The following is a 25,648-nucleotide window of genomic DNA, read 5'->3' as shown; positions in this document are numbered from 1 at the left end:
TGACAGGGTGAGCTCCTGTTGCTCGGTCCCTGCTCCTGCCAACCTAGCAGTTCGAAAGCACGTCAAAGTGCAAGTAGATAAATAGGTACTGCTCTGGCGGGAAGGTAAACAGCATTTCTGTGCGCTGCTCTGGTTTCACCTGAAGTGGCTTAGTCATGCCGGCCACATGACCCAGAAGCTGTACGCCGGCTCCCTCGGCCAATAAAGATGAGATGAGCACCGCAACCCCAGAGTCGTCCGCGACTGGACCTAACGGTCAGGGGTCCCTTTACCTTTTTACTCTTATTAGCCCACATGGATGTGTGTTTTGGGGTTAATCAGATTATCGGGCCATAAACTTTTCTGTTTTTGCTTTCAACAGCCACTTCTGAGGAACAGCTTTGTGGAACTCAAAAGTTTGCAGCCAGCAATGTGATAGAAGACAGTCAAAGAGTAGTGCTTCCTCTCTAGCCATCCCAAACAGCTCACTGTATGGCTGAAGACCTGGTAGAAAAAGGCCAAGGCCTGTGCTCTTGACTACAAAAACAAGGGAAAGGTCACCTTCCGCTCATGGGAGAAAAAGGGGTCTAGTTGTCAGGAAAGGGACAAGCTAAACCACAAGGAGCTGTGCACAGAACCAAATGTGCAGACACCTTGGTTTATTAAAAAAAACAAAACAAAACATGCAGCCACTGCTGCTGAGTCTTTTGCATTAGAATGCACCCAAGACCTGAGAGCAGCACATGGATTCTGCCACACTAGGGCCACTCTCACTTTCCAGATCGTTTGGCAGTCTGCCTCCCACCTTCCTGCTGCTTCCCCTTTATTTACCCTAGTGTCTGTTGTCTTGGAAGCAGTCAAGAAGCAGAGTCAAGGGGCAAAGTCCTGCCTTCACACAAGCTGTAGGAAACAAAAGACTTGTCCTCCCTTCATTGACAAGTGGGACAGGTGGGTGGTTGCATCTCTCCCCACCTCATCTCTTTTTCACAAACTTTTTGGAGGCTGTGTTGGGGTTCAGACGCCTCCTGCCTGCACCCAGCGCCGTATCCCGGATCTGTAGATTGGCCGCCCGGCTGTAGATGTCGTTTTCCGCAAATGGAGAAACTCCTGCAATATAATCGGGGTCAAAGACGTTTGTCTTCTGCCTGGCCTTGCGGGAGAGCCTTTGCTGGGGGAAGTGCTGGTCCTCTGTCAGGTGGGGATTGTTTGCGTGCTTCCCACCCTGAGGAGCTGGGAGAGAGTACTGTGGAAAGAAAGAGGCACATAGTGAAGCCAAAAGGCCCAATGCACCCCTCCCCACATCTGACAGGGAGAGGCGCCTCATACTTGACTTTCATCCTTGTATTTTTTCCAAGGTACGGTTTTACATTTTTACTTACAATGGTATCCAATCCGCTCATTGTTGTAGCACGAGGAGTTAAAGCTGCACAATGGACACCCCCACCTCTTTCCCCCTCATAATGTTATGGGGTATCCCAAACTTTGGAGCAGATTAGGGAAGGCATAGGACATATGCAGGGGGAAATTTTGCTGTACAACCATAAATAGTTGTGCTAGTGGAACAAGTTCCTAGTGCTACACTGGATAGAACTGGCCACAGAACTTTTGCCATTGGGAGGAAATAAATAAACCCAGAGAAGATTCTGCTGCTCGCCCCAGAGTCCATCATGGCTGCTGCAGACTCTTACTTCTTGCCTCAGGTGCTCAGCGGAGAGCACAGCCAGCCAACAGAGAGGACAACAAGTGCGGGAAGCCCATAAGAACACTGGAGCTCAGAGCAGAGCTGCTCACCCGAAGGCCACGGGGGTTCAAGACCTTTGGATTCTGGGAAAAATGCATGTGGATGCTGCCATCGTCATCCACGCTCACCGCCACCTTCTTAAGCGTCCTGTTCCCGCAGTGGGGGCAGAAGAGCCGGGTCATTTCTGATGTAGTTCTGGAGGAAAGCAGAGAAGCCAGGTCAGCGGCTTGACAACCTTGGCAGCAGCCCATTGCCCAAGCCCAGGGGGCACCTCCTGAATATGGCTGGACACAGGCCCAGCTGTTGCCCATATGCCAGAGATTGCAGCCCAACCACCAACTCATCACATACTTGAAGCAGCCGTGGCAGCGCAGGACGTAGCTCCGGGTGTGCCGGATCAGCATGCCATTGACTGCCAGCACATGCAGGCCCATCTGCAGCAGAATGTTCTGTGGGAAAGAGAGAGAAGGGGAGGGGGGCACAATCAACACCCAATGTGTCCCCATGACGCTGGTGCAGGGCAAGTCGCTCTCATGTCCAACAGACTTTGGATATTCCATAGGCTGGGGTCTTGGAAAGGGCTGGAGCTGAAACAAGGCAATGCTTGCTCTCCTTTTTAAAAAACACAAAATGCTGGCTTTGGAAGTTTGCTCTTCTTCTTCTGCTGGACTGACCAAGCTTCTCCAGTTGAAAGAGAGTCCCCCGTTTCCTCTCCTTCAGGTCTGCCAGGTTGCCCAACTCTGAGCACAAAGGGCTGCTTCCCCTCTCCCCTTCCTGTTTTTGTCCCACTGCCTGTTTGCCTTCAATCTACCTCCTAGGGCATCTCCTCATTCTCTCATCCCTCTGCTCTTCACCTGGCCACTTCCCTTCCCTCTTCTCGGCTTCCTGCTGCCACCCAAGTCACCCCTTGCTGCTCATGAGCCACCCTTTCTGTCCCTCCTATTCTCATCGTGTTCTTCCAACATAGACCATAAAACCTCTGCTGGGCCTCCAGGAAGCCTGGACCAGGCAGCTGTAGCAGGCACAAGAATGTAGCAGGAGGCTTACAGGCAGAGCCGTCTCATCCATAGAGGCCAGTGGCGCGGCGCGCCAGAGCGCCGGGCACCCCAAGGGCGCCCCCGCGAGCCCGCCGGCATACCGGGCTCCCCCTCCCCAACCCGCCCCCGCCCCCACGGGCAGGCGGGCTGTAAGCCGCCCGCCCTCGCCTCCCGGAGCCCCAGCTGGAGCGCTGAAGCGGCGCGGGGCTTTGCGCGACCTTCCAGCACTCCAGCTGGGGCTCTGGGAGGCGAGGGCGGCCAGCTTCAGCCCGCCCGCCCGCCGGTGCGCGAGCGCCCGCCCGCCCGCCCCTCATCCTCCGCCCGCCGGCGCGCGAGCGCCTGCTCCAACGCCACGCCCCTCATCCCCCGCTCGCCCACCCCCCCTCCCGAGGGGCGGCCAGCGCGGGAGGGAGGCGGGCGGAGAGGCGGCAGGCTGGGGGCGCCGAGGGATCGCTGCGCCAGGGCGGCCGATCCCTCTAAGACGGGCCTGCTTACAGGACTAGAGTGGATGCATGGAAGCAAGGATGGAAGGGTAAACATAAACCCTTCTCCTTCCCCTCAAGCCCTGCGGACCACCTGGTCTCACACAGCCCACACTTGCCTGCATGGCAAAGTCGGTGGTGACACAGCCAACCTGCACACCAGTTGGCTCATCAGCCTGGCCCATGCCCTGTTGGATCTGCTTGATGTTGCTGGGCGTGATCCAGCCTTCCCCATCATCGCTGTCCTCGCCACTCTGCTCCTCCTCCTCACCACTACTCTTGTTGCCTTTGGGGTCCTCCGGCACAATAACAACAGCATCCGCTTTCTGTGAAAAACAAACCAATTGGGAGAGGAACCGCTGAGCACGGAACCTTCCCAGGCTGCGGAGATGAAGGTGGTGCCCGTGTTCCAGTGAGGCAGGAAGAAAGGAAAGAATGCTAGACTTCTTACCAGCAAGTCCTGTAGGTCCTCCTCAATGCTGGGCAGAGGGTTCCTCCAGAACAGGAAGGAACCAAACTCAGAGGTTTCAGGGCCTGTGGAGTCTGCAGAGCTTCTGCTTCCCACCACGGAAGGACTCTTCTCACCTCCTGGGCACTTGGTCTAGAAGAAAAGTTGGGCAGAAGGAAAGCTGACATGTACAAATTGTCAGAAGAAACAGTCATATACAAGCTCCAGATTGCTTACACTGACTGGCAGCAATGGCTCTCTGGGGTGATGCTGACCAGGACTGAACCTTTTGCAGTCAAAGCAGGTGCTCTGCCACTGAGCAATTTGCCCATCCTCCATGGCCCTCTTAGAAAAGCCATGTGTGGCTATCTCTTCCTATAGTCTTCTGATAGATGCTGAATGGTCACTGGATCCTCACACAAGCCAAGGAGGAGATGCTGCCTATCAAGGACTCCCACTGCAAGGACTCAACTGACACACCTGGTCATTCCCAGATTACACCCCATGCAACCAGGAGGAGGGGAGGGGCAGTGAGTCATCAAGGTGTGCTACCCTCTGCTCATACTCCTTCCATGAAAAGTGGGGCAGAGTTTCAGATTGCTCACAGAGGCAATTACCTTGGAAGGGAGATGGAAGCCAGCAACATGAACAGGTGTCTCAGGGTGCTGCTTTGTTGAGCTGACTTTTACCTGCAAGGATCAAGGGTGGGGAGAGAGAAGAAAGTGGGATGTGAGTCAGGTAGGGCATATTGTTGATTCTTACAATAGCAGCTGCCTCACAAAACCTACCATCCCAGAGTCTGATCAGGTTTTGAGCAGCAGTGGCAAGAAGAATGGCATTCAAGACACAGCAGAGCATAGGACAGGATTCAGGCAGTGCATAATCAGCCTGTTTGGCATTTGCAGCAGCAGGAAACAGACAAAGGCAAAACATAGGTTGCTAACACATGCAGCTGGTGGCAAGAGTGTCCTGCATTTTGGCAGAGGGTTCCCTTCACCTCCAAGAGCTCTAAGGTGGAATGTTCTGCCTGCATTCATGTGGAACTGGATTGCCCCCTCCTACTGGATAGGAAGAATATTGCAACAAGGGGCCTCCTCGATCAGCCAAAGAGGGAGTTGGCTTCCCTCCTCACCAGCAGAAAGAACCTTTTCAATTCCCCTGGGAGTGCATAGCTGAAAGGAAGGAGCAGATGCTGACCTCAGCCATCAGCCAGGGGAACAAGGGATGCAGGGTCACTTGCAGCATCTCTATCCAAGCAAGGAAGTATTATCTGGGCCCCAACTAGATAGTAATGCCTGTGTCCATCCCACCACTTGGTTCCTGGCATTATCCATCTGGTAAACCCCCTCTCCCTAATTTCCCCTTGTGTGTCTTGTTTTTTAAAGTGTGTAAGCCTAAGGGCAGGACCTCTGTCTGTCTGTCTTTTAATTAATGTGAGTTGTTTGGAAGAAAACATTTCCCTGAAAAGCAGGATACAAAACCAACATAGTAAATAAATATTTTGCTGAAAAAGGCCCCTTCAAAAGCGAAATAATAAAACAAGGAAGATTCACCTTCTGTTCTGGCTCTTTCTTCAAGTGAGCCACACCAACATTTTCTGCTTCCAGCTGGTAGGTCAAGGCCAGGACTTGGATGTCTGTGGCTGAAAGACTGGGGTAGTCACCCGTCTTCTTGGAAAACTCCGTCACTAGAAACAAAGAAGGATTTCAATGTTCAAGTCCAGAGGCAAAACTAGGAAATCACAACCAGTCATGAGAAAAAGTGCTTATCTAATTCCAGAGGGCACCAGGAAAACATATCAAAGAGCAAGTAACAATGAAGCAATTGTGGCTGATCAGCTTGATTTCTACTCCTGACTGTGTGTGTGTGTGTGTGTCACATATCAGCTGGGGTTATAGTCAACAAAGCCCCACCCTGAGTAGATCAATTGAAATTAATGAAACTAAGTCATGGCCATTAATCTCAATAGGTCTACCCTGAGTAGGACTAGTCAAGAGCTCAAAGTTACTTACAAAAAGAAAAAAGGCAAGTCATGGAAGAGGGACAGGGTGGGAGAGGGGCAGGAAGCATAGACCACGAAGCAGAGGCTACTCACCAAGCCTTACATATTCAGGAAAAGGCTGCTTGAAGTGGAGCTCATAGGGCAGCACCGCCAGCCGCCTGCGGGTCTCCTTGTCTCTGATCTCAGTCACCACCTCTCGGATTGTGTAGATGTTCTTGCCAATGTCCTGCCAGTGGGGAAGACACAGCTGAGAGCTGTTGCAAGTGGGTCAGGAACTTGAGGGCTGGAAGGGGGCAGGGGGGCAACTAGGTTAGGGAAGAGAGGCAGACCTATAGCCACACCTCCCCTGAGCTACTACTCACACTCCGTAGAAGCAAAAGCTAATCTTGGGGTTCTAGGATGCCCACATACCGAGAAGCATAACAGGGCCATCTGCAACCAGGGAGGGGACTCCAGGAGTCCCATGCAACATCCTGAGGAGCCGCTTTGGCTTGGTAGATCAGGGTGTGTATGTGTGTGTCTTCCCATCCGCCCGAAGCTGTCAAGGGATAGGGAACAACCTCCAGGCCCACAACCCCAACCTGCCATGCGCCCTAAGGAGAGTCTCTATCTAGGCAGCTCTCTCTCTCTCTACCTGGGATGGCCTAATAAAAGCCTCCAACAAAAATCTACCACAAAGTAAAGCATACACCTGTGCCTGTGGTCCTTTTTTGCGGGGCTCCCTAGTGGGCCAATGGCCAAGCTAGGCAGCCGTTCTCAGCCTTCTCCCACTGTACCTGAAGCGGGGCTCCACGCAGGAAAGCTCCAGCATCAGCCACGACGTGCTCCACGGGAGCCATTTTGCACCACTTTAGACTGTGACTCCCAGGGCACCCTGGGAAGTGTAGTCTTTCCTCTGCTCTCCATTGTGGAGCATGCTGGGAACTAACTGTGCGGCCTCACAAAGGATAGTTCACGCAAGAAAGGCATGCTGGGAGCTGTAGTTCCCCTCTAAAACAGTCCTTTCTTCCTATTGTTTGAAGGCGAGGCTTTTAATCTAATACTTTTGATGCCGCCCACCCGCCTCCAAAGAATCCCGGGGAAATAGACTTCCACTTCCAGTCCGACAAGACCTCATAACTGGGAAAGGGAACACGCGATTTCCACTCCAGCCTCATTCCGACAACCGGAAATCGGAGCCCCTGCAGCCACCGTTTCCTCCGCCATTCCGCTCTAGCCGTCCCGGCTCCGTAGCCTCCCTTTCCACTTCCGAAGTATGTGTCACGTGACGTGTCACTTGTCACATGACCCATGACTACAGGAGGTGGAAGTGGGAAGAAGCTGGGAACCGTCGCCGGTAAGTCTTGAGATTTGAGGGTGGGAAGCGGGGGGTCTGGCCGCTGCTGTGATTGACACGTACGGATACACACACCCCGCTTGCTTGCCTAGCTTCCTTCTCTCCAACATTTTGAAAATCAGCGGGCAGCTTTAAAAAACAAAGCACCCCTGAGTTTTTCTTTTTAAAAACAAACAAACATTCCTTTCTTTATTTATTTTTAGGGGTTGTTATTTCCATCCCGCTTTTCAGGTTATAACAGCAACAACAACCCCCGCCCCGCGAAGCTACAGGAAAGGTGAGGGTGGCAAATGAAGGGATGAAGTAGTCAGCCAAAACCTTTAGAAACGGAAGGCCTGAGCAAACCCCAAAGATTTTTGCTGTATGTGTGTGTATATAATGTCGACAGGCTTGGAAACCGCTGTCACCCTGGGTCTCCAGCCCCACTGCCTGCCTTGTCCCTTGAAAGCTTTTAAGAGTGCAAGGGTTGTCTCTCTTGAGTACCTCAGCAGCTGAGCTCTTCTGTTCAGAAGGTGCCCTTAAGATACGTACTTTCTATGAGGCGGACTGTTCCACGGTGAAGATGCCCTCAGGCCCTTTAAGGCAGACTACGTTAGCCTACTGCCTGCCCTTCAGCAGTTTTGGACTACAACTCTCATCATCCTTAGCCAGTACAGTTGTAGTCCAAAACAACTGGAGTATACTAGGTTGGTAAGAGCAGTGTTCAAAACTCCCATTGTTCTAAGCATATTTTGTGACTGGGAATTTCATTAGTGTGAACAGTTTCTGAGCTCTGGGCACAGTACTGCACCTAAGATTTCAGATTAAAACTGCAGAGTGGAAGGAAAGGAGGACCTTTTTCTGTCTCCCCACTTCCAGCTACTCTCTGAAGACTGGAGAAGAGACCCTCTTAAGAATATTAGGGGGGTGAGCAGGGAAAGGATGAAACCATATGAAAAATGAACATAATGTTTTAGCTGCAGTTCGTTCATTTTCAGTTTTGTATTGTTATTTTAAAAGTGTGCTGTTGTTGCACCCATAACCTAGGTTTAAGGTGCTATTTAGCTCCTAGCTTCATATCTCAGTTTCTAACACTGGCTAAGAGTTGCTTTCATATGACTATGGACACCTGGACTTATTTTTTGGCAGTCACTGTAGAGTTTCCCCCCAGAGAGCTGGGCTGCCATTAACCTACTCAGCTGTGGGGCAAATTGCTACATTTTGTGCCAGTGGAAGTGTCCAGACAGTCTATATGGGGTGTCATGTTCAGTTGTGTTGCTTTACAGTGCCTTGCTGTAGGATGAGGCTGCATCAAGCCATTGGGTGCCCTTCCTCCTTTTCTGAGGTACCCACAGAATAGTCTTTGGCTCTACTAGGGGCACCATGACCTTCCTTGGACACATGCAAAGGAGGTTCATCCACTTATTTGCTTTGCTCTGATTATAGGGAAGTTTGTATTGCTTCTTTTATTGTATTGCTTATTGTTTGGAATTCAGCTTTTCTGTTGGAACTGCTGTTTATGTGCTCACTATACATAAACGCAAGGACTGAGACAGGTTTGTTTCTTGAATTGGCTGATTGCTGCTGCTACTTGTAAAGATGTACTGTAGCCTGAGTGATACTGTTTAAACAAAGGGGTGTGTGCGCAAATGAATTGTGTAAATTCTTCCTGGTTGTGGCAAGGACTGCTGTGGGAAACATAGGGACTCTTTAAAGGAGCTCCAGAGAGTTCTACAAAGAAATATGGGAGTAAAATCCTATTTCACAAAGGCAAGAGGACAGCACTCTCTGTCATGCAGATAACAGCTGATGTAGACACATCATGAGGCATGTTGAGTGATTTATGCCACTGCCTCTTGCATTGCTGTGTGTGGACTATTGGACTTCTTGTTTGCATCTTGCTCATTTTGTTGAAAGGAACTACCAACATTGATGTTCTCTGGGTACGCTAGAACTGTAACCTTATGTGGGATTGATCTAACACCCACCTATACTTTACCTTATGTTCTGTTTAACTCTATTTTTGGCTCATTCTCAGTGCACCTGAGACCATGGAGGGAATGAAGTGAATTGGTATGTGTGTCACCTATCACCTTCACAGAGTGCTGGGTTTGAAGGAGAGTAATAAATATGCAATGATTGAATGTGTTAATGATTAGCTGACTTGGTTTGGTTCCTCCTGAGCAGCTTGCGTGGTTGCTAGACTCACACTGTGTTGTGAACCAACTCTGTCTTCCTGCTTTTGGAGATCTGTAGCTAGAGCAGATCAACAAACTCACTCTTTTGTGCGGGATAGAAAGTGAGTGAGGAAACTCATTCAGGAGGGGGCATTCCTGCTTCTTCTTCTAACCACTTGTCATTCAGAGACTTAAAATACAAAACTTTTTATGATCCAGAAGCTCAAGCATGAAGAAGTAGTTGTGTAAATCTCTTCCTCCTCTTTGCTGAATGAAAAGCTCCCGTAGGGCTGCTGCTGCTCTTCATCAGAGCTTGCTGTGTGCAAGCAAATGCTGGCAGTCTTTAACTGAGCTGTTCTGCACCCACTTCCTCTTTGTGTTTGTGCTCTGAAGCTCTCTTCTTCCTCCTGCCTTTGCTGTCTTACTCAGTGAGGGGAATTTCCCACTCTACCCCCTGGGGCCTGGTAACTGACTGTAGGAAACACTTGCTTTTTCTACAGCTGTTGCTGGATTGGGGCTTCTGAGGGTTCTCTTCAAGGAGCTCTATCTGTTCCAGGTTTCAGAACTCAACAACTGGAAAAGTTCTAAGTTTGGAGGGTGCAGGATACCCCTAAAGCAAAGGGGCAAGTTATCTGTATGGCTGGTGAGAGCAAGGTATTTCCTGTCCTGAGCCAAAGGGGCAAGCTTAGAGAAGCAGCAGGAAGCATGAGTAGCCAAACTCCTAGCATCCCACTCCATCAGGCCATGTTAGCTGTGGCCATGGGCGTAGCCAAGGAAGGGCAGGGGGCAACTGCCCCCCAATCAATACAAATCTGAGGTTCTGACACCCCTAACAAAAGCCTGTCCCCCCCTAACAAAAATCCTGGCTATGCCCATGTCTGTGGCTGATGGAAGCTAGAGCCCATAAACCAGGTTTCATACCATTCCCTAGTGCTGATGCTCTCAGCTCTGTGTCCAGTACGGTACCAGAACTTGGAGGAGACTCAATGTGTCACCTGTTGCTCTCTCTCTCTTTCGTAGGCATCCAGTGATGAAATGGCTTCAGTGGCGTTGCCTGGAGAGAAATCTCCACTTACTGTGAAAGGTGAGTCCGCTTGTCCAGGAGCAACTCTGTGGAGTTTGGCAGCAATAAGGAGGCATTTGTTGTTTCTGGTTTGCCCCTCTGTCAGCTCTGGATGTCCTTTCTCCTTAGCTATCCTGTGGAATTCCCATCAGCTGCAAGGATTTTTCCCAACAGCTGCGCCGTGGGGTTCAGTTAATTTACAAATCTCTTTCCATGAAGCATCTCGAAGGAATTTCATAACACATTAAAAAACACATATAAAAACACACATAAAAACAATCACACATATTAAAAAACAATTTCAGATCCATTACAGATACTGATTGGTTATCAGCCAAGTTCGGATCAGAATATTAGGAAGCTTATAGAACCCACAAAACAAGTGAGATTCTTCCTATGAGCCGAACAAACATTTATATTGCTTTATGGGTGCTGTTTTGAGCTATACGGTCTCACAAATAATTATGCTGAGCAAAAGCTTAAAAAAAACAACAGTAGGGAGCAGAGTAGTCTGGGTGAGAACATTTCATGTATCTCAGGAGGTGCTGGATATTCTCTAAAATGAAGAGGAGGCTAGTTTACATTGAGGTGGGTAACTTGTGGCCCTTCAGAGCTTGTTGGGTTCTCATTTCCCTCAGCAGCAGCCAGTATGGTCAGTAGTCAGGGATGGTGGGAGTTGTCATCTGAAGGGCAACAGATTCCACCCCCCCCCTTTACACTGCTTTTATTTTAAGCAGCTGCCTGTGAAGAAGAGCTCCATTTAACATGAAAGCACTGCAGCCAGCATTTGGGTGGTCCCATGATAATTCCTCGACTTGCTTGCTGTGGTCTTTCAGTCAATCCCAGTCATTCCCACTTGTGCTGTCCCCAGCGTAGGGATGACTTCTCTTTTTTCCTTGCCTGCGAGAAAACCCTTGCCGACAGGATGACTGTGTGACCTTCTGATCTTTTCCCTACAGCTTGCCAAGATGGCCTGAATTTAGCAGTTCCCACTCCCAACTACTGTCAGTTCAGGGTGGGGAACAAACGGGTTCTCCCATCAGTATTTGTGTGTGTGTATGTGTGCAGGCACGCACGCGTGCGCGCACACACACACACACACACACATATGCAAGGGTGGGTGTGGAAAGAGAAACAGCTTCCCTACTGTCTAGTCATAACAGCAATGGACTTTTACCTGCTGATCCTGGAAACTTTGGATCCAGCCAGAGAGGCATGGCTGTGGTAGTGTTACTTACCAGGTCCTTCCGCACCATGAGAGCCACCACTGCAGGCCATCCCATCTCACTGCAGGAACTCAACTAACTACAACTGCTTGAATTCATTCTACAAGGAGGAAGGCTGGAAGTTGCTTTATACTGAGTCCATACAGATTAGTATTGTCCACACTGAGTGGCAGCATCTCTCCAGGGTTTCAGGCAAGGGTACCTCCCAACTCTACTTATATGTGAGTGTTTAATTCTTCACATTGCCCTCCAGTCTCAAGGGTTAAAAATGAGACCCACAAGCTTTTCTCTTGTCCTCTGGCCTGTTGTGACAGCAATGGGTCATTGCTCATAAGGACTGAGAGGCAAGTCTCTCCTTTCTCTCTTCCCTCCCCCCCCCCGACTTGTTTTTCTGGGTAGCTGAATGCTTTGCTTGCACCTGAAGCAGCTGCAGGGGGGAGTGTATGATTGGGCCAGATGGCAGCCTCTTGCAGCTGTTGGGTCCGGCCAGCTGCACATGCTGTGCCACCAGGGGGCTCCCAACACTGGCAGTTACAGCAGCATTTCTGCACAGGCTGCAGCTGCTCTGCCTTACTCTTGTGTCTGAAATGTCAGCCCCTTGGTCTGTAGTTGGCACTCGTCAGCTTTGGCACTATCCAGCTAGGGCTAGGCTCTGGGTCTCAAGTAAGAGACCCTCTGGAATGCCAAGGGGACACTCTCACCTCTTTGTCCAGTGCAAGTGGGGAGAGGAGGAGAGTGACTGTCTGAACCAGTGGTAGCCAACGTGGTGTTGTTTGGCTCCAGCTCCGGTCACCCCCAGCAGCCACCATAGCCAGTGGTCAGGCATGGTGGGAGTTGGAGTCCAGCAATATCTGGAGGGCACCACATTGAGCTGCCTGTATTCTAGCCTTTGTTTGGATGGGAAGGGGCTTCTATCACCCTATGAGCCAGCAGGTTTACTTCCCATGGTTCTTTGTGGGAATCCAGAGCTCTTTATTTTCAAGTAAGGTTTCAATGTAGGCCATAGATGTGCCCTTTGCCCAGCTTGTTCCTTTGGGAGTCTTGTGAGCCTCCTGTTTAAAGTGGAGGGGTTAAAAGGGCACAGTTGGGTGGCATTGTCACTCTCCCTGGCATGCAGGTAGATCTGGCTACCCCAAAATCCCCACCAGGAAGCATTGGCTAGCCTGGGGCAGGTGCCACCCACCACTCCAGCTGAGGAGCAGCTACTGAACTTCCTCCACTTCCTCCCTCCAGTGGTGTCAGCAAAGCCCAAGGCACAGGGGCGCCAGGCTCGGATCACCTGCTTCGTGGAGGTGACAGCGGACGGGCTCACCAGTGAGACCAAGAAGACAGCAAAGCGGATCGGGAGCTCTGAGCTGCTCTGGAATGAGAATCTTGTGCTGTAAGAATTTGGGGCTCTAGGGAATTGGGGTGCGTGTGTGAAACTGAGCTGGGGCAGGCACTGGCTTTGCCCAGGTGGGCCTGCTCTGGCCCCAAGGGTTTGCCCAGGCTAGCAGCTGTGTAGGAGCAAAAGTGGTGGGATGGGCCTTTGGTCCTGTGGCTGTGGCAGCTGCTTTTTCCGTGACAAAGCAGGAGCCCTTGCAGGGGACGCATCTGCATGTTATCAGCTGCATTTCCAAACAAGGGAAGGCCCTCGGCTCCCCCTGGCTTGTCATCTTAAGCCTGTTTGCAAAAATGACTAGGCCTTGGAAGGCCTCTCACTGGGGCCTGGGATGACCTAGTTTGCTCTTCTTATGTTTGGGAAGCCCAATGATGAGTCGAGAGCACTCACATTCTTTTCATTTATTTCTGTAGAGCCCCCTTTTCACCTTTTAATGCTTAGTTCCCCCTCCCCAAATTGGCTTTTACTGAATGTCCCTCATGCTTGGCGCAAGGCAAACTTGATCCCGCCACCTCAGCAACCTGTCTTCTTTTTCACCCTCTTCCTCCCCCAACCCTGCTGCAGGAATGTCACCTCACAAAGCCACCTTGACGTGAAACTCTGGAGCTACCACACCCTGCGGAATGAGTTACTGGGCACAGCCTCCATCAGTCTCCCCAGTGCACTGAAGCACAGCAAAGGGAAAGGTATGTCCCATGGTAGAGACTCTCCACAGCCCTCTCCGCTGGCCTGTCCTCCTGTTTGGGCGTCACCAGGTTTTCTGTGCCCTCTGGCAGGGGGGAAATAAGCCATACCTGGTGGTGGAAATGCTCTGGCCTTGGCAGAAGACAAGGCCTCATTGTGAGCGGCTGGGAGGCCTGTCAGGCGCACAGGGCTGCTGCTGCTGGTGTTTTCTGATGGAGGCCACCCCTTCACCAGCCAGGAAAACAGAGCAGCCCGCCCAGCAACATGAGGCCCTTGGCTGTCTGCTGCCATTTGTGGTTGCTGGAGTGGCCCGTGGTGGCAGCCGCTGCTGCTGCTGCTGCTGCTGCTATATAAAGGCCTCCATTCAGGGGGCTCCCGGCAGGGAAAGGCTCTCTCCGTCTCCTTCAGCCCAAACTGCTCCCCTGCCCCCACCATGGCCCCCGCCTCACAGAATACAGACCTTGTATTGAGAGGTGCCGGGCCTGGAGAAAGCAGATGGAGGTGGGGGCAATGTCAGAGCAACAGCCAGCTACTTTTCTGGGGCAGTCTCTCCTCCCTGGGCTTAAACCTGATGGTCTGTTCCACTAGCTTTGAGATGTCTGGGCCTTGGTGGGCAGGCTTTGACTGGAGGTGAGTGGAGAGAGACCCCTTGCTCTGGGTCAGGAAAATGAGTGAAGGCTTCCCTTGCAGCGTCAGAGCTCATTGCCACACTGGTACCTCAGAGCACAAGGTGGCAAGGGCTTCATGGTTGCTGGAAGTGGCTTTTGTTTGTGCGGGGTTGGGGGGAGTTAACATTGGGGTTGCCCTTATGGGGCCTTGTGGTGTGGTTGGAAGGCGAGTGTTTGAGATTCTGCCTGGTGGGCCTGAGTCGCCCTCCCGCCTTCTCCTTGCCCACCTGAGCTGCTCCTCTTCCTCCTTGTGTGCCGGACACAATGCTCCTTTCATGAGGCAAGGCGTAGTTTTGGGCGGCAAATGGAAAAGGCTCCGCTCGGTACCAAAAAGGATGGAATTTTCCCTGGCACTGGCTGCAAGGGGAGGCTTCTTAAAGTGACAGCACAGCCACTGCTGGTGAGTGTCAGAAGATCAGGCTTTCTTTCTCCCCGTGGCTCTGAGGCAAGGGCTGCTTGCTGTGGTTGTTTTCCTGGAGGAATTGCATAAGAACATAGGAAAGACTCTGCAGGATCAGGCCAGTGGCCCATCTAGTCCAGCATCCTGTTCTCGCAGTGGGTGACCAGATGCCTGTGGGAAACCTGAGCAAAAGAGCACTCTCCTCTCCTGTGGTTTCCAGCAGCTGATATTCCGAAGTTTCTGCCTCTGATGGTGAAGGCAGAACATAGTCATTATGGCTAAGAGCTGTTGATAGCCTTCTCCCCCATGGATTTGTTTGACTCTCTTTTAAAGCCACCTGAGTTGTTGGCCATCACTGCCTTTTGTGGGAGTGAGTTCCATAGTTTAAAGATGTGATGTGCGAAGGAGTAGTGTCTTTTTCTGTCCTGAATCTTCATGCAGCTTCATTAGATGTGCTCGATTTCAAGTGCTATGAAAGAGGGTCTTCTCTCTGTCCACTTTCTCCATGCCATGCAGAACTCCTTATTCTTCTACCATCCCTTTCTCGCCTTTTCTCTAAACCAAAAAGTCCTAAACGTTGTAACCTTTCCCTGTAGGGCTGTTGCACCATCCCTCTGATCGTTTTGCCTTTTCCAGCTCCACCATATCTTTTTTGAGGAGAGTAAGTGAAACCAGGTAGAGCAGATTCACAGCTGGCACTGAGAATGGCCACTCTCACTCCTCTTTGCCATGGGTGTGGGTGTCTGCTCCCCATCAGCCTTCCACGGAGCAAGCACCCAAAGACAACACCCTCCCTTCTCTCTGTGCTGGGCAGGAGGGAGGGGCAGCCCTTGTGAGCTGCTGATCTAAGGGGGGGTCCTATTGGTTTAATTTCTATCCTGCCTCATTGCTAGGGCTCTGACCCATTTCAGGATATGCAATGCACAGATAATAAGAAAGCAATACCCTGAGTCCTCTGCAAAACCATCTACGATGGCCACCTGGTTCTCCCAACAGGCACCTCAGATCCAAATGCCTTTCTCTGTGATGCTCTGGCTGGGGGTGGATACGGTCTTGAGGGCACAACATGGGGGATTCACATGGCTCATCTCTAAGGCCCTGAGGACTGGTGGTATGTGTGGCCTCCCTTCTTCTGAGGAGCTGAGAGTGGAGGCTTCCTCCCTGTGAAATAGCCTTGGTGAGAGGCCTACCTGAGGCTGCCCAATGAGCCTCAGGGCTGAAGAATGATTTGAACAGGCCTTGCTGGGCTGCACTGGGAGCGGAGGAAGCCACAGCTCCTTCCTGGCACTTTGCCAGCTGCCTTTAGGCCTCCTGGAGCGGATGGATGGGCACACCTGAAGTTTTCTTGAGATCTCCAGCTGGGTCAGCAGCCTTTGTGTGCCATGAAGATCCCTGCTTGTTCCTTGAGCATCTTCTGTCCTTGGCCCAAGGGTGGGCTCTGTTTGCTGCACCAGAATGGCAGCAGTGGGGTGGGGACTTCTTCCCAGCCTAGCTGTGCTCCTTGGACATCTGCTTCAGAAGCGCTCTGCCAGAACCAACATTTTGGCCAGGCAGCCCCAGCAGAGCTCCAGGAGGAGAGGCTGTTTGGGGAGATGGAGGGTGGGGTGCAAATTAGTTCAATAAGAGCCAACCGGCTACTGCCTTGGCTGCAGCAGCTCCCAAGTCCCCCATCGGATGCATCATTTGCAGCTCCAGATTCCCACCCACCCGCAAGGGACTCTTTGTTCTCAAGCCTGTTCTGGGCACAGGTTTACAACCCCCCCCCCAACCTGAAGGCTGATCCCATTTCTACTGTGTGAGTGCAGCAGCTTCCTTCGTATGTCCTCTCGCCTGCCAGCCAGGCAGGGAATGAGGCCTTCCGCCAAGGCCCTCGAAGCAGCCAGCATCTGAATCAAGGCCGGACCCAAAGCAGGGGGTGTGGCTCAGAAGAAATCTCTCTCTGTGTGTAAAAACAAATCCTCATGTGGCTGCACCAATTGAGTGTGAAAACAAGGGGCCTGGAGCCTTTCAGGCTGCAGTGTGCAAACAACACCTCCCTCCGCCCCTACAATCATCACCCTTGTTCTCAGGTTGCATCAAGAGGTTCTTGTTTAGGGAGCCCCCCTTCTCCCCCCCCCAAATGGTTTTACAGCTCCTGCAAAGGTCTGTGACTTTGCTTCTCGTTCTGCCTTGCCCCAGGCAGGGATGCTGGAGCTGCAGCCACAAAGAATTCATTCAGAAGGAAGCCAGCCCTGATTTCTGCTCCCTGCTCCACACTAAGTAGTAGCAGGATCCAAGGAGGAAATTGTAAGGATGGATGGATGGGCTCCTCATTGGAAAGCCAACCTCAAAGACGGCTTCACTGAACTGTGGCCAGGCTGATGCTGGGAAAGAGTTGTGTGGGAAACCATGTTTTGGGGTCCCAAGTCCTGCTTTGTCCCTTCCTCTGGCTATCCCTCTAATAGTAGCACCTCTCCTTGCAAGCCAACTGGCAAAGCTTGTTTTGTTGGGTGTACAAGGCTTCTTCCAGAAAGGCGCCTTGCATCTCAGTGATTGTCCTCTTTAAACCCTCGAGTGTCCTTGACTAGCATGGAGGGCTCTTTCCCCTTCCCTACCAGAACTCCCACCCAACCTTCTATTCTTGTTGACAGACTGCTAGCATGTAGACTAAATGAAGCTACTGCTTGGTTGATTTGTACCCAGTAGGGGTATGTGGAAGGTCCCAGGTTCAGCCCCTGGTGTCTACAACACCCTGGAGAACCATGGCCAATCAATGTAGACAATCCTGGACTCCACAAACCAACTTTCTCTGCCCTCTTTCTCTCATCAGACAGCTTTCTCTGACCCTATTTCTCCATATGTGTTCCTGTGCACCCAACCAGAGAAGCGCTCCCCTCATTGGTTAGAGTGGTGCTTTTCCCTCAGCAACTGCTATACTGTAGGGAGCCACTGGCTGAAAGGCCCTGCCAGAGAAAAAAGGAGGCAGGAACTCTGGGGTCGCATCCCTTACTTTTGCTGGGAAAGCTCTTATACCCCAAGCCTGTGCAAACTGACAAGGATTGCCTTGGCCAGAGAGCCTTTGGCCTTTGTTTGATTGGCCACAATCTTGATTTGATGTACTATATTTCTATGCCACTTTTCATTCAAATGGATCCCAAAGTGGCTTACAAACAATAATTAATTAGAACATGATAGAACATAATAAACATCACAAATACAGGCCCCTTCTGTTCCCTGAGGGCTCCCTGCTCCTGGTGCCCAGAAGGTGGAGGCGGAGCTCTCTTCTTTCCTTTCCCCTCCGCATCGCTTCTCCATCCATGTTAAGCCTTGGGCTGGCTTCCTCTTTGCTGTCTTGTTCACATCGCTCCAGGCATGTCCACCCTGGGACTGTGGGGAGCCTGTCCAGCAGCTGGAACTTCTTTCCTTTTTCCTTCCTTTCCTTGCTCCTGCTCCTACTGGCCTGACTGCTGGAAAGTGCAGGTCCTTCTTATGTCCTGGCTAGGAATTCCCTGCCAAACGGGAGCGCTGAGGCTCCACGTGGTGCAGCGGAGGTAGTGAACTGAGGAGGCCTTATGTAAGGCTGGGGCGGCCCCTTCCCCCAAATGATAACAGCCCGTCCCCCCTGCACACAAGCTGGCTTTGTGTGCGGCCGCAGAGGGACCCTCGGCTGCTGCAACAGCAAGGTCCCTTTATGTGTGCCTGGGCCATGGGCCGTGGTGGAGGGGCCCGTGCGTGTTTATTTTCTTAAAGAAAGCAGAGGGAGGGGAAAGTGGTGTTCGCTGCCCTGCCTGGAGACACAGGCACCTTGTCTCTGCCAGGGGACAAAAGGGCTCTGTGCAGCCTGCAGCAGGAGCAGAGGGCTGCCAAGGTGGGGCAGCGGGGAGAGAAAGGGGCGAGGACAGGCTCCCTGCATCACCAAAGGTGTGCTGGTGGCCCCTTGGCTGGGCCTGGCTCATTGCGGGTCTTCCCAAGGGGAGATGGAATGCCAAACCCTCCTGCTCCTCTGGCTCAAAACCTTCCCCTCCCTGACTCTGCTGTGCTGCACTTCACACGCCAGGAGCTGCTGCCACCACTGCGGAAAGAGAGGCTGGAGCCCCGTGTGCAGCTGGTGAAAGGGAGGCCCCCGGGTAGCTCAGGTGTGAACTTTGGGAGCCTGTCCAAGGCGCCTGGCCCTTTCTCTCCAGGGGCTGAACATCAGTTGCTCTTTGTCTTCCTGCCCTGGGTGCTAGGGAGGAGGAATTCCTTCTCCCATAGAGGAGCCCAGGTCACCTTGATGCCAGCTTCCTCTTGGGACATTTGTGCTCCTCACCTTCCTTTTCAGCCAGCACGAGGAGACTGAGGCTCTGAGGGCAGATTTGGGCCTAAGAAATGTGCTGGGGAGTAAGCGCAACTGCAGCTGCAGCAGCAGCAGCAGCAGCAGCAGCAGGAAAGGTGTTGGGCCTGAAGTGGGCGGCCCTGAGCCTGACTGTTCTGCTGAGCATCTTCTGGGCAGAGCAGGGATGTGGGTTCAGCTCCCTCATGTTGGAAAGCCTTTAATGTCACAGAGGAGAGTTCCCTGTGGTGCTCCCTGGTTACAGAGATGGTTCTGTCTTCCGGGGTGGGGAGCAAGGTACTCAGCATATGCTCCTGCCCTCCCCGACCCCCAACATTACAGTTCCCTCTGCTGAGGGGCTAAGCTCCAACTCTGCCAGTGGAGGAATGGTGTAATTAAAGTGTTGGGGTGAGGCTAGCTAGGGCTGGAGAGCTAGAGAGGTCTAGGGAATGAGGCTGCCCGGCTGCCCCCACTTGCTTATGGGCCTGTGTCCACCAGGGCCACTCTCCCGGTGTAATGGCTTTCCCCCCCTCTTGTCACTCTCTGTACCTCACAGCGGAAAACAAGCAGCTGACCTTGAACCTGCAGATGGAGAACAAAGGCTGCCTTGTCTCTGGTGGGGAGCTGACCATTTTCCTGGATGGGCCCAGTGTTGATGTGGGAAACTTGCCTAATGGCAACGTCGTGACGGAGGGTGAGTGTGGCAGGGTGGGGTGGGGTGGGGGAGCCGCCTGCCACTAGGGTCCTGGGCAGCCAGCGGGGCCTTTGATGGAGTTATGTCCTATGAGAGATGGGAGCTGAGGCAGACGAGTTCAAGCCGAAGGGGGGGCAGGCGGGTCTGAGCCAAGCCATCCCTGTACTCTAATCCCAGCCATGTGTGGTCTGGTGGCAGGAAAGGGGAATCACTTTGTAGATGTGCAGAGGCAGTATTTACAGCAGCATCTCAGGTCCTTCAGCCCAGCTTAGAGAATGGGAGCAGGTTCTGAGGCTGGGCCCTGACTCCGAACTGAGCCCCAGAGCAAATGTTGCTCTTCAGACCTTTAGTACCTGAGTTGTCCTGAGCAGAATGGCGAGGAGCTCTTGTGTCCAGGGAAGTGAACCTCACCAGGTAGGCATGCAAAATGTTAAACAGGCCCTCTCATCCCGGGGAGGCCACCTCTCTTCCTTCCCAAGGTGCTGGTCTGTCTCTTCCTGCTGCCCCCGCCTTGGAAGGGACCCTGGGCTCCTTCTCCTCACCCATCCTAGCCGAGTCTTTCCTGAAAGTGAGAGGAACTGCATTTGATGGGATGAGAGAGAAGTTGAGAGCTAAATCCAAAGATGCCACAACACCACTGGAGGTCCTCATGGGCAAAACTGTGTTGTGGATGTTGTCCACCAGCCTCTGCTATAGTTGCTGAATCTTCAGAGGTGGGGGGAGAGCTCAGCTCTCCAGTGGCCCCTGGGATCATCCAGCTTCATGATTCTATGAGGACTCCTATGTTTCAACTGTCATAATAACCTGTATCATTTGCTATGGTTTTTACCCTTCCCCTCCATCTCAGCTCCAGGTTACAGCTGCTTGTATATATACAAAGGCAGACTTTGAACAAACAGCTGTCTCAATCCTTGTCCAGCCATACCTCCCCTTTCCCCACAGCTGACTGGCTGTTGCCAGGGCTTGGCTTTTGGCCTGCCTGCCAGGGTCCTATTCTGACCAGTTCTTTGCTTCCTTGTTCCTTCAGGGTCCCAGGCAGCTGGGAGGGACCCCTGTGGTCTAGCCTCGTCCCCAGACAGCAGGCACCAGGCCCCCAGCACCAACTGCTTTGGTGGCAGGTCCAGGTAAGGATTCCCCTCTGCTCTGCCATGGCATTTTGGATGGCTGCAGCTGCGTTTGATGGAGGCCACTCTGGAGCCTGTGATGGTCAGCATGCAGGGCAGGGTAAGCCATGATGGAAAGAGACAAAGAAGAGGACGGGGAGATTGGGAGGTTGTCCAGGACAAAGGCAGGAAAGAGGCCAAAAAGGCCTGGGTGGGCAGGGGGAGACTGGGAACTGCCTTGCAAGGTTTTGAGGAGTCAGGCTGGCCCATGTGCATGTGGGTCAGAGTTGGGAAGACCAGATAAGGGCTACTGCATCCCTCTGTGGTAAGAGGAGCATTTGGTAACAGGGGAATTGCAGCTCCAGGACACTGTTGATAGTGGGCTACATTTGGTACCCCTGCTCTCTTGCTCTAGCACCACCCATTATCTGGTGTGTGGAAAGTCCAGGCAAACATTGAGGGGTACTTTGGCTTTAGAGCAAAGTCCCCTGGAGACTGATAGTTCTCCTTCTCCTTCCAATCAGAGCCTGCTGACTCTGGCAAAAAATGCTTGCCCTGAGCAGCTGTCCAGAAAGTAGGGCAAGGGGCTTGCCAAGGGGGCTCTGCTTGGCCCTTCCTTCCACTCTCTGGCCACAGCTGTGTCGTGTTTGTGTACTATTGCCAGTGTGGTGCTGAATTTAGCACCCCACTGGCAGGATTTGCTGGGCAGGAGGGAGACCCCAGACTGCTCTGTTTGCCCTGCAGTGTCCCTGAAGGGAGCCATACTGCTTCTCCCGAGATGATGGGTGGCCAGCCAACCGACCAGCTTCCTTCACCAGGTTCCATTCTTCCCTGCATTGTAGTGCTCAGCCCCATATCCAGGGAGGACTCTTCCTCAGTGTCCTTTTTCTTTTGGCTGCTTCATTATGCCTTCCTGGCTCTGTTTGTGCAGGGCCCCCAGAAGCCCCTGAATCTTCCACCAAAAGAAGTTTGATTCCCCTGAATAAAACATATTGGCTTCTGCAGATGGGAAGAGCTTTCAGGCAGTTGAACAGGCATCTTCTGCAGCCTTCATGTGGTTCTGCTCAGAAGAACATCCTCAGAAGAGCCTGGCTGGTGGATCACCTAGTCCAGCATTCTGGGTTCCCTAGCGGCCAACCAGCTGCCCCGCTGGGAAGCAGACAAGAGCACTCACAACATTCTAGGCTTCTCCCTGATGCCATAAGGTTGAGAGACTTGCTTCTTTTTAAAAAGTGCAATGGTGTAAAAAGGGCACAGCAAATTTTTGCAGTCCTGGCTCTGTGCAGTTTTTGGATCTAATCAGGTGCTGGACAGATTCTGGATGAGTTCTCCACGTTAGTCTGGAGCAGTGAAAACCTGAGCCTGTCCCGTGATTTCTCCATTAGACACAGGAGTGGGCCATGAGCCTTCCTAGGCCTTATATATTCTCCCATGGAATGGGCAGCTCTTGCAAAGGAAAGTTCAAGCTGACCTTTGGAGTACAAGACCCTTTGCAGGGATGGCTGAGTGATGGGCCAAGAGGGTCTGGAGCAACCTTGATTTGCATCCTGGTCTCTCCAGGCAGCTAGCTGCATGACCCACTCTAAGGGTTAAGCCTCTACTTTCAGGGGAAATAAGATTATTTATTTATCATCATTACTACTACTGACATTGCTGGTTGGAGGCAGGCAACAAGGAGTTTAGTTTTTGATCCTGGCCTGTTTCTTCATTGCTCTGCAAAATTGGGCCCTTGCAGGAAAACTTTGCTGGGATGCCATTCCCTAGTGAGCAGCACTTCCCTCCCTGGATGGCTGCTTTGGGGTGAAACTGGTGTGGGTGGGATTAGAGGGGGATTTGCTTCCACAAGCAGCTGAGGAACATCTCAGGGCGATTCACAAACAGGCTACAACAAAGGTGCCTGCTCTCTCATTTTAGTGCTGTCTCTGATCAGAGAGGTTCCAAGGTGAGGTGTTTTGGGTGAGAGTGTGTGTGTGTGCCCCCCCCCCCCATCTGTGTGTCTTGGGAAATTGTTTCTAAAGAAAGGAGAAAAGTGGGTGGGAGGGCTCCATTTTCAGAAACAAACACTTGTGGCTGGTGGTCTACCACCACCACCACCACCTTTTGCACAGATCAGAGGAATTTCTCAGCCTTGCGTTGCCCGCCTAGTGGTTCCCTGACTGAGGAGGGCTGGCAACACACCCCTGCGACCAGGATTGATCACTCGTGCCTGTTTGCAAAGTGCTCCCTTGCATTTGCACAGCAGAGATGGGCCCTCTCACTGCTGGGTCCCCTCATGGGCTGCCCCTCCTCCACTGTCTTTTTCCTGCTTCTCCTTGGGCGGGGGACCTTCTCCTTGCCCTCTGCTGTCCTTGGTGTCGCATTCCCCATTGTGCCCCCTTCCCCTTGCTACTTCCCTGAGTCCTTCTCCCAGTGGGGTTGCTCATTCCTACCAAGGTCAGCTTGGTGCTGGTTTCCTTTCGCCCTCATGCCCTTTGCTCCTACCCCCCCCCCACTGCACTTGGAGAGAAACCAGTGGGAGGGAGATGCTTAGACAGTGTCTTGATCAGCCAGCATATCCTGGGGATCCTTTGGTTCTGGTTGGCCACTGTGGGAACAGGATGCTGTATTAGATGGGCCCTGTTTGACCTGACCCAGCTGCTGCAGGGCCCTTATTTTGATCTCACCTCTTTGACTCTGAAACAGCCTGACTCTCTGGACCCCAAGCCAGAATCTCTGGAGCTTTCTCTGTATGCATGTTGGAAGTGGGAATTAGGGCTTATTACAGTTCATGCCTCTACCCAGGGTCAGCCCTGCTCCCTCCCCCCTCCCCCTTATTCACTCTACTTATGGGGAAACTGCCTGTTCCTCCCACTGGTTCTGCCTGCCCCCTTTTCCATGTTCCCATTTTAAGCGGCTGCTGTTCCCCGTGAGCTCTGCCATGTGACCTCCTCTGGTTTATTTCCACACGTCTATTAAAAGATGATGCCAAGTTAGGAGCCCTGTAGGAAGGCAGCCTTGGCAGGACGGCTAATTTGGGCCTACACAACCTGCGCAACGCAGCGGAAATGGGCAATTTGGGTTTCTAAAAAACACCCCTGGAGGTCCAGAGGTTGTTTATCCCCAGAGGGTGGAGTGGGTGAGCCATTCCTAGTGATGTCTGCGCAAGTCCTTAGCCAAAAACCTTACCACCTCTCTCTGCGTGCACTAATATGAAACTGTCCAGGATTTTGTCCTGGTTTTGTGTTGTTCTTCTCACCCTTCTAACCCTTAATGTATTTCTTTAAAAAGAAAAAAAAATCAGACAAGCACACGAAAGCTTAACGCAGGTCCAATAAACTTGCTCACATTTTTAACATTGTATAAGAGCACTATGAAAACAGACCCATGGAGAGTTTCCAGCTGAGGTGGAGGTAGTATTATAGCAGCTAGAGGGTGTCAGGCTAGGATTGGAGAGGCCCAGGCTCAGATGCCCACCCAGCCGTGGAGCCCCCAGAACGACCCACCTCCGCTGAATACTTGTTGCTGGGAATCGCAGGTGGGCCGGGTGTGGCTGTTGTACTTGGATCCGGCTTGCAGTCTTCCCATAACAGGCATCTGGTTGGCCGCTGTTAGAACAGGATGCCATACCAGACGGGTCATTGACCTCATCCAGCAGGGTTCTACTTACATTCTTAGAAATTGTTACAGGTAGGTAGCCGTGTTGGTCTGCCATAGTCAAAAAAAAATAAAAAAAATAAAAAATTCCTTCCAGTAGCACCTTAGAGACTAAGTTTGTTCTTGGTATGAGCTTTCGTGTGCATGCACACTCTGAAGAAGTGTGCATGCACATGAAAGCTCATACCAAGAACATACTTAGTTGGTCTCTAAGGTGCTACTGGAAGGAAAATTTTTATTTTTTTTATTTTATTCTTAGAAATGTAAGCGTTCTTACATTCTTAGGAACTTGGGCCAGTCATTCTCTTTCTCAGCCTCACCTACCTCACAGGTTTGTTGTGAGGATAACATAGTATGACTTCCACACACTCCTGCTATGTGCAGAGATGTGGAATGTCTCAAACCAGCACAAACTCCTCTTGTCTTCTGTTTTCTTCCTGGCATATTTCTAGTCCTTATGTCTGTTGACAAAAACCTGATGAAACCTCAAAAACCTGGATGGGGTGTCAGGTCCCTGTGATGTTTGCTTACCCTCTTCCCTCCATTCAACTTGCAGTTGTGACTATTATGCAACCATAATCACCATGATCTTGCAACTATATGTCCATGGACTCAGTTTGCATGACTGATCGGTGCTATTTTGGTGCGGGACAAGGTATGCAATGTCATGGGGAACAGGCTCAGCCATCAGCCTTCCACCCTCCTGCCTACAAGGATATAATGATCTGTGGAAACTCAGGAGACACTCCCCTCACCTCTCGACTGTTTCTTCTGCAGGGCACACAGACATGTGGCTGGAGTGGCCAGGCAGAGCACGGCCAACGGGGAGCAAAGCCCCAGTCCCAGAGCCCAGCAGCAGCCAGCAGGCAAGACCCAGGGTGGCACAGTGAATGGCACAGGTGAGAGGGGGGAGAGGAGGTGATGGTCTCTCCTCTGAAGCTGTAAGGCCAGCCCTGTGTGTCACTTCACTTGTGGGGGACCTGCATTGCCCTCCAACCTGCTTTAATATAACTTTGAGATGCTACCTGTAGATGAAAGATTATCTCCCCATGTCACTTCCCCAGTTTTACTTGACCGGCTGTGCTGTACAGACACAGATTGCCATTGGGGAAACTGGGCCCTTCTCAGGATGGTGGCGATGGACCGGGAACGAGACCTTGAGGTTCTAGTGGCGAGCTTGATGAAGATGTTGGCCCAGTGCATGGTAGCTGGAATTGATACTAAAACGGCCCGTGCTGTTATCAAAATCTATGATGCAGCTGCATTTGGAATGCTGTGTATACTTCTGGACGCTTCACCTCCAAAAGGATATTGTAGAGCTGGA

General features: G+C 51.9%; 2 protein-coding genes across 3 annotated transcripts in view; one reads left to right on the top strand and one right to left on the bottom strand.

The window, feature by feature from the left end:
- Window positions 1-623: 623 nt before the first annotated feature.
- NOB1 (NIN1 (RPN12) binding protein 1 homolog) lies at window positions 624-6,581 on the bottom strand. Its single transcript, XM_033158902.1, has 9 exons — window positions 6,466-6,581; window positions 5,783-5,915; window positions 5,241-5,374; window positions 4,305-4,376; window positions 3,691-3,840; window positions 3,359-3,565; window positions 2,072-2,169; window positions 1,771-1,915; window positions 624-1,222 (listed from the first exon to the last, which is right to left on the bottom strand). Exons 1-9 carry the CDS (start codon window positions 6,526-6,528, stop codon window positions 953-955), a joined length of 1,272 nt encoding a protein of 423 aa, XP_033014793.1. The 5' UTR covers window positions 6,529-6,581; the 3' UTR covers window positions 624-952.
- A 305-nt stretch (window positions 6,582-6,886) lies between these two features.
- WWP2 (WW domain containing E3 ubiquitin protein ligase 2) overlaps window positions 6,887-25,648 on the top strand; it is a 38,102-nt gene continuing 19,340 nt past the window's right edge. The window contains exons 1-7 of one of the 2 annotated variants that reach the window (XM_033158867.1): window positions 6,887-7,025; window positions 10,202-10,265; window positions 12,704-12,851; window positions 13,416-13,537; window positions 19,451-19,588; window positions 20,616-20,712; window positions 25,102-25,223. In XM_033158867.1, the coding sequence (XP_033014758.1) occupies window positions 10,217-10,265; window positions 12,704-12,851; window positions 13,416-13,537; window positions 19,451-19,588; window positions 20,616-20,712; window positions 25,102-25,223 (676 nt within the window). In that variant the 5' untranslated portion in view covers window positions 6,887-7,025; window positions 10,202-10,216. Of the gene's footprint in view, window positions 7,026-10,201; window positions 10,266-12,703; window positions 12,852-13,415; window positions 13,538-19,450; window positions 19,589-20,615; window positions 20,713-25,101; window positions 25,224-25,648 lie in introns of those variants that run through there. The other variant, XM_033158866.1, reaches the window with a different exon arrangement.

This window comes from Lacerta agilis, chromosome 8 (assembly GCF_009819535.1).
Source record: "Lacerta agilis isolate rLacAgi1 chromosome 8, rLacAgi1.pri, whole genome shotgun sequence".
In the NCBI taxonomy this organism is placed as follows: Eukaryota; Metazoa; Chordata; class Lepidosauria; order Squamata; family Lacertidae; genus Lacerta; species Lacerta agilis.
Note: the sequence above shows the minus strand (reverse complement) of the source record. Positions and strands in the feature narration are given on the sequence as shown.

What these genes read in the sequence shown, in the direction of transcription:
- NOB1 (XM_033158902.1), bottom strand. Translation starts at nt 6,528, where the DNA reads ATGGCTCCCGTGGAGCACGTCGTGGCTGATGCTGGAGCTTTCCTGCGT. An exon ending in TCCTGAATATGTAAGGCTTG is followed by an intron (nt 5,375 to 5,782) that starts GTGAGTAGCCTC and finishes CTTTGTTTCTAG; the next exon opens with TGACGGAGTTTTCCAAGAAG. An exon ending in AGAAAGAGCCAGAACAGAAG is followed by an intron (nt 4,377 to 5,240) that starts GTGAATCTTCCT and finishes TGATCCTTGCAG; the next exon opens with GTAAAAGTCAGCTCAACAAA.